Source organism: Sus scrofa, chromosome 14 (genome assembly GCF_000003025.6).
Source record: "Sus scrofa isolate TJ Tabasco breed Duroc chromosome 14, Sscrofa11.1, whole genome shotgun sequence".
In the NCBI taxonomy this organism is placed as follows: domain Eukaryota; kingdom Metazoa; phylum Chordata; class Mammalia; order Artiodactyla; family Suidae; genus Sus; species Sus scrofa.
In genome coordinates, this window is record NC_010456.5 from 24,700,050 (window position 1) to 24,714,008 (window position 13,959).

At 48.7% G+C, this 13,959-nt stretch overlaps 1 protein-coding gene across 13 annotated transcripts in view; it reads left to right on the plus strand.

Moving 5' to 3' along the window:
• Nucleotides 1–13,959, plus strand: part of RIMBP2 (RIMS binding protein 2) — a 327,445-nt gene that overhangs the window by 305,257 nt on the left and 8,229 nt on the right. For 8 of the 13 annotated variants that reach the window (XM_021074265.1, XM_021074266.1, XM_021074263.1 and 5 more), the window contains 5 exons: nt 1,350–2,048; nt 3,636–3,753; nt 8,049–8,233; nt 8,979–9,147; nt 13,423–13,526. In XM_021074265.1, coding sequence (XP_020929924.1) covers nt 1,350–2,048; nt 3,636–3,753; nt 8,049–8,233; nt 8,979–9,147; nt 13,423–13,526 — 1,275 coding nt within the window. The remainder of the gene's footprint in view (nt 1–1,349; nt 2,049–3,635; nt 3,754–8,048; nt 8,234–8,978; nt 9,148–13,422; nt 13,527–13,959) is intronic. The other 5 variants (XM_021074272.1, XM_021074271.1, XM_021074273.1 and 2 more) reach the window with 1 other exon arrangement.

The window sequence follows — 13,959 nt, forward strand, 5'->3', positions numbered from 1 at the left end:
ACATCCCCCATAGTGTTCTGATTTTTTTTTTTTTAAATCAGAAGATGTTACAGGCCGATCTGGATTTCTAGTTTCTCTTGGGAAACTCCAAGACTTAGTTTGGGGAGCCGACCACCCCTGGGGCTCACCTTCCCACTTGGTGGCCCCGCCTGGCTCCCCAGGGCTGTATCCCTGCTTCCTCGCTGTACCTTCGCCCTAATATTCCCCAGAATAGATGCCCTCCAGCGTCTCGTTAGCAAGTGAAAGAAGTGCCTGCAATCTGCCTGCTTGCCCCAGTGCTCTCCTGGGCTCCAAGCCCACTATGGAGGCTGCGTGGGATTAAACTGCCAGGGCGCTTGTGGATGGGGGGAGAGCACAAACTCCAGCACTCCCACACTGCGTCTCTAAGGTGCATCCTCAGAGGCCTCTGAGTGGGATGCCGGGCGCTCTGATGTGAAGGCCCCTGAGAGAGAGAGTCGCTCAGTGAGCTGGTTCAGTGGGAGCGGAGGATGGGCGGAGGGGAGAGAGACGCCATCAGGGACCGGGTCGTGCAGTGTCCTCCTCTTGGTGTCCACTAGGCTGCCTGTGGGGGGTGGGTAGCCCTTAGCCAGGCTCTGCGGCCTGCACTGGCTGGGAGCCCAGCGCAGGGCCTCAAAGTCCAAGGTCAGGAAAAGAGATCCCCAGGCCTTTGCAGATACTGGCGGAGCCTGACCGTCCCTAGAGCCATGACTTTGGGGGTGCTCAGTGCCAAGGTCCCCAGTTTCACACCCTTACCTCCAGCCAGGAATCTAGGCCATAGTCGAGCCAACAGAATGGGATTTCAGAGGTTGCCTAGTGCCAGATCTAGCTCTGGAGTTGAGTGGCGTGGCCAGGCTGGGGTCACTTTTTTGCCAATCATGTCTGATAACCTGCTTCCCATGGCAGGTGCCTTCTGAGATTCTGAGGGTGCAGTAGCCCATGGGCAGTGGGCACCGAGGTACCCAGCCCCTGGGCACAGCCGTGTCCCAGAACAAAGTGCCTAGGTCCATGTGAAGCCTTCTTCCTCCGCCGCCCCTCTCCCCTTGTCCCCGGCTACCACTCTTTCCTCAGTTTGGCTGCATGGCCTGGACACCCACTCCCGACAACCTGCACACCCCCTGCTCCAGCCCCATCCTTCTAACCCATTTTGTTTTCATTTCAGCGCCCCACCCCAGGCCTGAGCATGCTCTCTGCCCTCCACGAGTTACAAGCATGATTTCTGTCCCTCATTGCCTTGGAGACTAATTCTGTCTGTATTTTCTTTCCTTCCCTCTGCCTCCCCACCCCCCAACCACTTCATCTGATCATATACTGTTTCCGGGCACCTGTTATAACCCACCACCCCCTTTAAGGAGTGCTATGAGAATAGGACCACTGAAGGCGCTTTTTTGGAACTGCCTGAGTACCCCCAACAGACCCACCACAGTAAGAAACTTTTCAGTATCCCCGAAGTAGCGGAGGAGAACGGAGAGCCCTGTGAGATCTTGCTCAAGCAGAGCTTAGGGTACTCCTGCAGGGCCCGGGAGCCCTGGCCCTCCAGGCCCTGCCAGGGGCACGAGGCCCCGCACGGCTCCTGGTTCTCCAGCAAGCCCAGGGGCCCCCACACCACCGCCAACGCCGAAGACTTTGTTTTCGAAGACAGAGGCTGTCGTTTCAGCCGCTCCGCCACACGGAGCCCAGACAGCGGACTGGACTGTGGGAGCGAAGAAGAGGAGATGCGATTTAGTTTCAGGAGTCCCGCAACCCCCTGCAGCCCCAGCCCCGGGCACTGCCCCTGTCGGAGGAGCCCGAGGCCCCTGCTGGCCCGGCGCCGGACCCTGACCCGGCAGAGCAGCATCGATTTTGGGGAGCCAGCGGAGCCCAACGACGTCATCAGGAGCGATGACGCCCACCCCGGCCCAGAGAGGCCCACCCCCAGCAAGTACGGCTGGGACGAGCCCGCGGGTCACCAAGGTCTCCGGGATGTCTGGAAGAAAAGCATAAAAATGCCCGACAGTAGGGCCAGTGCTCTGCCCGCACAGCTACCTCCCCAGGTTGCAGAAGGTCCTTTGGTGTGTGAAAGTAAACCTGCTCACATCCGCTTGCCAAACCAATCCGTTTTCATCCTTTCACCTCCTTTCTTTCTTTTGGTGTCCATTCCCGGGGGAAGCTCTCTGCTGGCTCTCTTTCGTTTTCCATGCACCTTTGATTTCTGAAGCTTCCCGATCTTTTCACCATGCTGATGACTCCTTTACTTTGCTTTAGAATAACGACTCCCCCCCACCCCCAAATCAGTGATGATTATGGCTGCTTCAAATTAAAGGACAACTGAATCTAAATTTTAATTAAGGGTTAGCTGAACCATGGTTATCCAAAAGTTTGGCAACACAGACTTTGCAGAATGAACCATGGGGACTTACAAATGACCAACCACTATGACTGAAGGTGTTTCTCTTGTTGTGGTTTTGGGTTTGTTTTTTGGTTGTTTTTCTGTTTTTGTTTTTTGGTTGTTTTTTTTTTTTTTGTGGTAGTTGGTTTTGGCCTTTCATCCATAAATGGAAAAAAAAATGGAGAACTATTATGGAAGAGATCCATTTTTGTATTTGTTTCCAAAGGTGTTTTTTTTTTCCTTCCTGCGTCTTTCCTGCCACCAGTTTTCAGAATGAATTTTCCATCATCAGCTTTAGACACACACCCCTGCCTTGTCTTCCAGGCTTGTTAGTGGTTTTTAAGAGTAGGGGTCCCTTCGAGGCTTCATTCATCTCTATATTATGTCCTCTTTTCAGAACATTTGCTCCTGCCATGCTGACCTTTTCCATGAAAACACAGGTGAGACATCACAGGGCTCCAGGCCTTGGGTCTGAGCCAGTGCAGTTTGTGACATGTCCGCTAGAGGGCGCCAGTCAACCCATCGATTCACCAGCAAACTGCAGCCCGCAGCCTGTTCCCTGCTTGTTCACGAGCTAATTGCAGAAACACCTAACCCTAGTTCCTTCCCTGTGACCCTGGAAACTTCCTGCCTCACAGTGAGCCTGGAAGTTTTGCTTTGATTCTCTCCTTTGATGCTAAATACCTCGAGGGCAAAGCAGAGGCAAACTTAACCACAAAGGAGAACCATCTGGGTTGGCCCTGAAATGTGACTGGTGTCTTCAGTTTAGGGCCGAAACTTTGCGGTGAGTTTTAAGGCTGAGGATACACACCAAATGTCTATCTTTGACTTTCTGGTCACCTCATGTACAGCTTTGTCCAAGTGGGACATTTAGAAACGCAGTGTCTTCCCCACCTTTGTGGTCACTGGGGGAGGGCAGGCTGGACAGAGACTAGGAAAGAGATGTCTAAGGTGTGACCAGTTGTATTTAAGCCACTCACTTTCACTTTGGTTCAAAATATTTGGCTTCCATGGTAGTAGCAGCAACAAAAAGGGCTTCTCTCTCGCCCCCACCCCTACCTGCTGGCGGAGAAGCAACTGAGATGCAGAAGATGGGTGCCTGGGGTGAGCACTTTTTCTCTTCCAGGTTATTCAGCTAACCTTTCAGTTAAAAGCTAAGTTTAGTTGCCTTTATAGCTTCTGCTTCTAAGTGGAATTGATTTGGCTGACTTAATCCTTTTGCCTCCACTGGCTGGCAAGGCTCATGACTCTGTTGTTGTTCTGTCTTTAGATTTTAGGGAACCCGGTGTCTGCAGGACGGGCTGAGAGAGCGGATCACGTGGGCCGGAGGTTTTCCCATGGTGGCGCTGGCCCCCACAGGTCCCCGCCGATGATGGTCCCGCCTACCGGTTAGTGGGCCCCATTAAGGCCTCCCTCTTGCTTTGAACCACACAGCACATGGCTGCTTGATCTTCCACCTAAACATTTAAAAAAAATATTATGGCTCAGCAAGGTAAAAACCTGACTAGTATCCATGAGAATGCAGGTTCTATTCCTGGCCTTACTCAGTGGGTTAAGGATCCCCCGTTACTGGGAGCTGCCGCATAGGTCACAGACCCGGCTGGGATCTGGCGTCACTGTAGCTGTGGTGTAGGCCAGCAGCTGCACCTCTGATTCTATCCCTAGCCTGCGAACTTGCATCTGCTGCAGGTGCAGCCCTAAAAAAAATAATAATAATAAATAAAATTACTAGGAATAGCTTTTTTTTTCTTGGCCATGCCCACGACATGCAGAAGTTTCTGGGCCAGGGATTGAACCTGCTTCACAGCAGTGACCCAAGCCACTTCAGTGACAATGCGGGATCTTTAACCCACTGTGCTACCTGGGAACTCCTAGGAATAGCATTTTCAACTAAATACAGCAAAATTCTTGTTTTTTTTTTTATGGCAGAAACAGGCAGACATAGCACAAGATAAATAAAACCTATTTGTAAATATTCTCAAAATATATTGAATTCTATCAGTCTTCTCCCTACCAATTTTTATTTCTTGTTTTTGTTACTGGAGAGGCTGCCAACGTAACAGGCCATCTCTCCATGTCCTATGCTGTCATGAGATGCTCATGGTCAGAGCAGCAGAGGCTGGGATGGTGACCACATTCCAAATAGCTAAACAAGCCCTGAGTAAATGGAGAGTTGGTTATCCATCTGCATGAAACACTTGGGCATTTAGGGTGGAAAGTTATGAAAAACACCAGGAGGCCTGAATATATGCCCTGAACTGTGTGCTGCCCACGTCCATCTGGTCACCTCCTCCTTCATGAGTCATCTTCTGGCATCCAGTTCCATTCTCTTAATTACTTTTTGGAATTCAGCCAGCTGTGCAAAAAGCTGTCAGTTTAGTCATTTTAATCAATCTGCTAAGAGGGGGAATGTGGCTGAAGGTCAGAGGGGGGTCCTTCTATTAGTGGAATGAACCCCAGCAACACAATTCCAAAATGTCTTTGCGCAAGATAATGGAACCTGGTAATCAACATGAGTAGATGGGCTTTTTTAAAAATACACTCACACGAAATCAAACCAGAGACCCATTCATGGAATAGACATAGAGGAGAAGAGAACATCTTGATTTGGCAAAACAGGGCTCAAGGAAAACATCTCGTAGATGCTCTAGACACCTGGGAACACAGTTCTAATAACATTTAAAGAGAGTTTAAAAGACAATCCATCTTTTTTCATATCAACTAAAAATAATTCAAGACTTTCTAAAGCAATACAGAATCCTGAAATCTAGTCCTTCTTCTAGACATTTCTTCCTTGTAGCACCCAAACAATAGGGCATAAATTTCCTTTTCCGTCTTTACAGTTTTTTAGAATTTATTATTATTTTTTTTTCTTTTTGTGGCCACACCCATGGCATGTGGAAGTTCCCAGGCTAGGGGTCGAATTGGAGCTGCAGCTGCCGGTCTACAACACAGCCACAGCAACGCAGGATCTGAGCCGCATCTGCAACCTGCACCACAGCTCACAGCAATGCCAGATCCTTAACCCACTGAGCAAGGCCAGGGATCGAACCCATATCCTCATGGACACTAAGCCCCGATGGGAACTCCTAGAAGGTTTTCTTAATCAGTGCAAATTTCATAGAATGTTAAAAGACCTTTAAAAAAGCAGACAGTTTTCCAGGTAGCTGAACAATAGCAAAATAGGCACAGGCTTGACAGACACTGGTTTTGCTTATTACAGATCCACCAGCAGAGTTTCATATATATGGTTGTGGTCTGTGCATACAGGTCGGAGAAAGAATTTTCCAGATTCATAACAGGATGAAAAGAAAGAAGATTTTATTGAGATAAGAGATGTTGCTAGCTCAGTGGGATGACTTCCTGACGATCAGGGAGAGCTGACCCTGGGCCTGTGGTTGTGTCTGTTTTTATAGCCCAGGGAGAGGAGAGGTCTTAGGATATGCCTGCTGACCTGCCGATTGGCTGGGGAAAGAGGGGTCTTAATGATACACTTGCTGCTTGGTTGGAGGCATATAAGGCCCCCCTATGGGGGTGGGTTGAGGAGTGGGCCACATGCCTTTCCTAGTAGGGGCAGGAAGGAAGGGGCCAGGTTGCTAAAGGTGTGGGAGGGGGCATTACAATGAGACGGGTGGGGCGATGATAAGGGTCTGGTCCTTTTTGTCTTGGCCAGAGGTTTTGAGTTCTGTCTCCTTGAAGGGACCTTGAAGTCCCACATGTACTAAGCCTACATGATTTGTGAGTGTTGTAAAACTAGCGCCACATCTCTCAAACCTTTATTTAATTTGCATGTAACTCCCTCTGTAATAATTACAGAGCTTAGCTGGCTTGTAAGCTCAGTGACTTGCTAGAGACCAACTGTCTTTAGGAATGAGGTGGAGCCTGTTCAGGACTGTTCTTCCTGTTGAATTTGGCTTCCAAGTCCTCATTCACCTGGGGCTTGAATGAATGGAGACTGCAGTCCCTGCTCATTACATGAGCTGCCGCTGTTCCGGTGGCTGAAGATTAATGTTGCAGCACAAGGAAGTGGTGTCCTCTGCAAGACTGGGCCTCTCACTCCATCCAGTCTCCTAGGAAGGAGGAGGAAAGTCTACAGAACTGAAAATTGTGGTGCTACAAATTGCCAACTGGGCAAGGAAGTAAAGGAAAACATCACTGCACCCACAGTCTCCCCATCAGGGTCTTCAACAGCCCTTCAGTCAGATTTGTCTCAAGGTAAAGGAGGCAAAATAATGATGATGATAATGATGATGATGAAGGAGTTCCCGTTGTGACTTAGTGGGTTAAGAAGTGACTAGTATCCATAAGGATGTGGGTTCAATCCCTGGCCTTGCTCAGGGGGCTAAGGATCCAGCATTGCCGTGAACTGTGACGTAGGTCGCAGATACAGCTCGGATCCGGCATTGCTGGGGCTGTGTTGTAGACCAGCAGCTGCAGTTCCCATTTGACCCATAGCCTGGGAACCTCCATATGCCACAGGTGTGGCCCTAAAAAGAAAGAAAGAAAGAAGGCTGCATGCATGTCTCAATTTAGTGACCTGTGAACAGACTATTTTCCTCTAATCCCTATTATATTTTCTTGTGTAAATATCAGTAATTAATACTTTAGAAATTTGCCATACTCCAAAAGCATCCATTTTCCTATTTCAGAGGCTCTTAAGTCTGTAGACCATGTACTTCATAAATATAGTTTTAATAAGCCATGAATTCACAATTGAGTAAAATGTATTGTACTTTTAATATACTCTGTTTCCTAAATTAAGAAAACAATGCCCCTCCTGATTTAAAAAGATAAAAATTATGTGGTTCCACATCCACTAAATTCTAAATCATATAATTAGCATAAAGAAAGCCTCATAACATTGTTCAGTGACCCCCAAAGGAGGATTTCACTGGGTTTGGTTTCTTCCCCTATAATTTTTGGCCATTGCATTTATCTAGTTATTTACCTGTCTGATGAAAAATGTTCTCTATGTCTGTAGGTCTGCTTCCTTTTTTTAGATATGTTCATTTGTGTCATATTTTAGATGTCACATAGAGGTGATATCACATGGTATTTGTTTTTCTCTGTCTGATTTACTTCACTTAGTAAGAATCTATGGTTGCATCCATGTTGCTGCAAATGGTATTATTTCGTTCTTTTTTATGGCTGAATAATATTCCATTGTGTGTATGTACCACATCTTCTTAATCCATTTCTCTGTCCTTGGATATTTAGTTTGCTTCCATGTCTTGAGTTTTGGAGCCAAAATTATTAAAAAAAAAAAAAAAGACAAAAGTGGGGCATTCCCATTGTGGTGCCAGCAGAAATGAATCAGACTAGTATCCATGAGGATGGGGTTCCATCCCTGGCCTCGATCAGTGGGTCAGGGATCTGGTGGTGTTGCCATGAGCTGTGATGTAGGTCACAGGCGTGGCTGGGATCCTGTGTTGCTGTGGTGTAGGCTGGCAGCTGTAGCTCCGATTGGACCCCTAGCCTGGGAACCTCCATATGCCACCTGTGGCCCCCCAGAAAGCAAATAAATAAATAAATAGAGACAAAAGTGAAAGTGCCACAGCCACCCTCCTCATTTTCCACACCATGCCTGGTATAACACCTCATGTTTCTGGTTAAAAGGGGGGTGGGGGATGGCCAGCAGGAACCGTTCACATGGCACCCTGTCCTTTAACCCACACGCTCCCAGATGAGTACGGTGGGCGAGACCGGCTTTCTCCTGACTTCTACGAAGAGTCAGAGACTGATCCTGGTGCGGAAGAGCTCCCAGCCCGGATCTTCGTGGCTCTTTTCGACTACGACCCCCTCACCATGTCCCCGAACCTAGATGCTGCAGAAGAGGAGCTTCCCTTCACAGAAGGGCAGATCATCAAGGTGGGTGCTCGCCGGGGGGTGGAGGGGGTGAGGGGCACGGGGTCAGGGAGGGGGTGCGCTCACTGGACTCAAGTTCCTGAGCACATCCAAAGGCCAGGCTGCTTCCTCTTGTGTTTAATTACATTCAGCCCTCCAATCAGGAGAGGAGGAGGGGCCCGCATCTGGGGTTGGAACTTGAAAAGCAGTAAATGTGATTCTCCCAGGAGAGCGGGAGAGGCCCCAGATTCTAGATGTGCACATTTCTCAGGAGGGCACTACAACTCTTGAAAATGAATATTTGTGCCATCAAACAGGGCCTTTAAAAGGATAGTGATGCCTACCCTGCAGAATGATATAAGCAGAGCTTCCTTCTTAGCTGAGATTTTTCATTTCTAGAATGCCCAACCATGGCCCTTTCTTCTTACAGAGGAACCGTTCACCACAGAAACTTCAAGACATAGAGTCCACGTAGTAGTTCCCTATGGGGCGAGGTTGTCATGCTGGCTTTTAACTGTGTGACATCACATACCTGCGCTCAGCCAGCAAGGCTTGAGGAGAGGCCCCCCGGAGCTCTTCAAACCTTGGAGGAGAAGTGGGTTCTCAGGGATGCAGGTTAATAGGGCAAGGGCTGTGTGGACGCGTTTACACAGGGATTACCCGTGTTCTTCCAGTTCTGGCTCTGCCATGTGTGCTTCTACCCTGAGTTGAGCTGGTGTCTTTCTGAACCAACCTCCCCCAACGCCTTGACTTCTTCCCCCGGCTCCAGGTTTACGGAGATAAAGATGCTGATGGATTCTACCGGGGAGAAACCTGTGCCCGGCTCGGCCTTATTCCTTGTAACATGGTCTCCGAAATCCAGGCAGATGATGAGGAGATGATGGACCAGCTTCTCCGACAGGGCTTCCTCCCTCTGAACACACCGGTGGAGAAAATAGGTGAGCATCCATCTGCTCGTCACCCGGTGAACTGCAGCCCAGGCGCTCCAGCCTTCCGAGGGCCTTCCCGGTGCAGGATACCAGCTCAGGGTAGGAGACAGAACCCATCTGCACCATCTGATTGCCCCAAAGTACCTGAGTGCCAACCATCGACTTTGAGCAAAACCCACTCTGTAAACTAGGGTTGTGATAGTCCTGCTGCATCTAGATATTTATGAAAACACAGATGCTCTTCTCCCGAAATTTGAAGGACAGCTTTGCTCGCTTAAAGTCCATCACATCTGGAGAATAAGCAACTGCTGGTAGGTTGTTCTGGACTGAATGTGGCCCCATGCCCTGAATTCATACATTGAAATCCTAACTCCCAGCGCGATGGTGTTGGGAGGTGGGGCCTTGGGAAGGTGATTAGGTCATGAGGGTGGAGCACTCAAGACTGGGACTAGTGCCCGTATCAGAGAGTCCTTAGAGAGCCCCTTGCCCTTTTCCATCATGCGAGGGCAGAGAGAACTTGTGTGAACCAGGAAGGAGGTGAGCAGGTCCTCAGCAGACACCAGGTCAGCCCAGGCCATGATCACAGACCTCAGCCTCTGGGACTATGAGAGACAAATTGCTGCCTAAGCCAGTCTGTGGCATTGATGATCACATTTTTTTCTTTCTTTCTTTTTTTTTTTTTTTTTTTTTTTTTTGCTTTTTTAGAGCCACAGGTGGGGCATGTGGAAGTTCCTAGGCTAGGGGTCAAATCAGAGCTGCAGCCGCAGCTGCCAGCCACAGCAACACAGGATCTGAGCCATGTCTGCAACCTACACCACAGCTCATGGCAATGCTGGATCCTTAACCCACTAAGGGAGGCCAGGGACGGAACCTGCATCCTCATGGATACTAGTTGGGCTCTTAACCTGCTAAGCCACCACGGGAACTCTGGCATTGGTAATATAGTTTGAACATCACCCATAGAGAGTACATTTCAAAGGCTGATGGGGTAGTGTGATGCTTGCCATTTTTCAGGTGAGTTCTGCTTATCCAAAAGGCATGAAAAGTTCTTATTCTTTGATTGGGATACCAGACACCTTCGTTTGTCCTGAACCCATCTGCAGCACCAGTGAGCAAAGAGCAAAACTGCTTTCAGTGAATTTTCAGCAACATTGCATTTATGAGCTTTAATTTTTCCCATGTGCAAGGAAAACTTATGCATTTAAGAGGCTTCTAGGAGTTCCTGCTGTGGTACAGTGGGTTAAGAATCCAACTGCAGTGACTTGGGACGCTGTGGAGGCACGGGTTCAATCCCTGGCCTGGCACAGTGGGTTAAAGTTTCTGACACCGTCGCAGCCACAGAGGTCACAGCTGCAGTGTAGGTTGCAGCCATGGCTCAGATTCAGTCCCTGGCCTGGGAACTTTCATATGCCATGGGCATAGCCATAAAAAGTAAATAACTAAAAGTTAAAATAAAAGGCTTCTGTTTTTCCTAAATAGCTATAGACAGAAAGACTCATTTTATGTCAGTCATAGTCAAGGTTTTTATACTTCTGAATATTAGATTTCCTTCTGAATCAGACTCCAAAAATGAAATTCAGTGGTTCAAAGGATAGGCGTAGTTTGAAGATAAACCCAGAATTGACTAACACGTCGCAACCGTTTTTGGTATTGATGAGCTCACTGTCTAGAGTTAAGATTCACGTTGAATAGTCGAGGTTTCTATGGGTGTGTTGCCCAGATTACACCTGCAAGACTGCAGCTCAGGGCCCCTCACACCTTCCACTCCCCGGGGTCAGTGTCTCCCCTCCTGAGGTCAACAGTGAATCTTCAGGGAGGACACAGGCTCTGTGCACCATGAGCCCAAAGTGCCAAGGAGCTCTGCTAAAAATCAGTACTTTGATTGACACTATCCATTCAATTAAATGTCCATTTATTCCATTCTGGCTTTCTAAACGTGACTGGTTGAGGGAGCCAAGTGGAGATACCTGCTTGCCCTTCTATTACTGGGAAATAACGTTCTTTGCAGTGCAAGACCAGGCGCTTCCTCCTGAGACTGGAGCAGGGCGGCGATCTCTGCCTCACCTCTCCTTGCCAACAGCCCACCAGCCTGTGCAGCACAGGGAGAGCTGGGAAGCAGTGACACAGAATGGAAAGGTGGCATGAAAATCGACTTAGAAAGTGTCAGAGAAGCTATAAAGTTGCTAGAGCTCACAAGTGAGATTAGCAAGGCCAGTGGATCCAGAAGCAATTGTATTTCCATATGTTAGTGATGAAAATTGTGAGATGTAAATTGAAAAAGCACCACAGACCATAATATAATGAAGATGTGAACTACGTACAGTTAAATCTGACAAAACATGTGCAGGATCTGTGGGCCGAGAATGATAAAATACTGATGGAAGAAATCAAAGAATTCCGAAATAGCGATAGCATGGTCATGGACTGCATAGCACTGAGATGTCAGATATCCCCCAGCTGACCTACGGATTCAACGCAGTCCCAACCAAGATCTGTGCAAAGGCTTATGTAGAAACAATAAGCTGTATTTTTCATGCACACGAAATGTCAAAGGAACTAAAATTGCTAAAACTTTTAGAAGAACAAAAGTGGAAGTCTCACAAAACTTGGTTTTAAGACTCACTATAAAGGCAGATGGGTCAAGGCCATGAAGAATTGGAGAAGGGCAGGCATGCAGATCCACAGGACGGAATGAAGCCCAGAAACAGATCAACGCACACACCGTCCATTGTGGCAAAGGTAAAAGCACAATTCAGTGGGGTGGGGTGGGGGGGAAGCATCGTCTTTTCAAGAATAGGTGCTGGAATTACTGGACACTGACGTGCCAAAAATGAATCTCAAGCTTGCCGTGTTAAACTTAAGAAAAATGAAGACTATAAAACTTCTGAAAGAAAAATAGAAAACCTTTGTGCTGATGAGGCCACAATGTTTGTGATTGATATAGACAAGAAAAAAGTGTGTTAGAAGTCATCGAAGGGAAGGACTTCTGCACTTAGGACAGCGTGAAGAGCATGAAAAGAGAAGCCACAGGCTGGCAGGAAGTATTTGCAAGTAACTCAGCTGAGAGGGATTTGTATTTAGCACACACAAAGAACTTTCAAAACACTACAATTAAAAGCCACTCAATAAAAAAAGATGTGAAGAACCCTTACCAAAGAAAATACATGGATAGTAAATAAACATGGGGAAGGTGCTTCACACCGTTAGTGAGATACAAATGAAAGCCACAACGGGAAACCAGGACACACCCACCTGAATGGCTGAAATGAGAAACGCTGGCCGTTCCAAGTGTGGGCAAGAGTGCGGAGAAACCAGAACTCTCATCTGGCTCGTAGTGTTACCCAGGCAAATTTGGTGTGCATCAAACAGCCAGACCTCAGGTTGTGGGGAGGGAAAGCATAGCATTTGCTCCAGGGTGCGGAGCAAGAACAGGCAGCTTATGCGCAAAAGACTTGAATGCTCTGATGGCTTTCAGGGAAGGGTCTTTAAAGGCAAGGTGAGAGAGGGGGCCACAGGGTGCCCTGTCAGCTCACGGACATCCTTCTGATAGGTGGTGGTGAGGTAATCGGGATTCACATCATCAACCTTCTGGTTCCAGCCTGTCTGGAGTCTTCATGCTGGTGGTCAGCAGTTAACTTCTTCCACCTGGGTGGGGGTTTTAGTATCTGTAAAACAACTTTTTTTGGGGGGTGGGGGGGGGCGCACCTGCGGCACATGGAGGTTCCCAGGCTAGGGGTCAAATTGGAGCTACAGCTGCCACCCTCCGCTACAGCCACAGCACTGCCAGATCCGAGCCACGTCCGTGACCTACACCACAGCTCATGGCAATGCTGGATCCTTAACCCACTGAGCAAGGCCAGGGATCGAACCCACAACTTCATGGATACTAGTCAGGTTCATTTCCACTGAACCATGACAGGAACTCCTGTACTCTTTGGATATTATTTGTAGGCCTGGAGGGGAACTCAGAGTCCTTGACATTGTTTTATGGCTAACCCCCCATCATCTTGCTCGACTGCTTCTGAGTCTCCCTGCTTACCGACACTCTGGAGAAACTAGGGTGTCCTGGCTGCCGTAGGGGCGGGGAGTGGCTAGACTAGAGCTGAATGTAAGAATAGGCAGTTGCGGGGGTGGGGGCATGGCAGCCCCGACTTTGCTGGCACTGGTGTCTGGTGGTCGTCTTGGCCACACTGGCCAGGTGCAGCCAGGCTTCATGAAGCCATAGATGCCATGTGCTCTGAACTAACTTCATGGTGGCTTTCTCCTTCCTTGTGGTGTGAACAGAGAGAAGCAGAAGAGGCGGCAGGCAGCACTCAGTGTCTACGCACAGGATGGTGGCCCTGTATGACTATGACCCGAGGGAGAGCTCACCCAACATTGACGTGGAGGTACCGGCCCAACACCCTGCCCTCTACCCATAGCGCTGCTCCCTTCCTCCTTCCCTCCCCTTCTCTGGAACCATCTGGGGAAGGACTACCCAACCAGTGAATAGACAGCCAGGCAGGCAGAAGGGTCGTGAGCCTGGTGACACACTCAGGGCATAGCAGCCACCACCACCGACAGAGGGTTTCCCTGGACAGTGCAGAGAGAGCATCAGAGTGGTGGGTGGTCCCAGAGAGAGAAATGACAGTCTCCCCCCCATGTGGGTATGTGGTCAGTGAGCAGAGCAGCACAGTGCACCACCCCGCCCCATACACACACACACACACACACACACACACAAACAAACAAACACACACACATTAAAAAAAATAGAGGGAAGGATGGATGGATGTCTTCACAAAGCCCGGTACGGCCTGGTCCTGTGCACAGTGCGAGAAC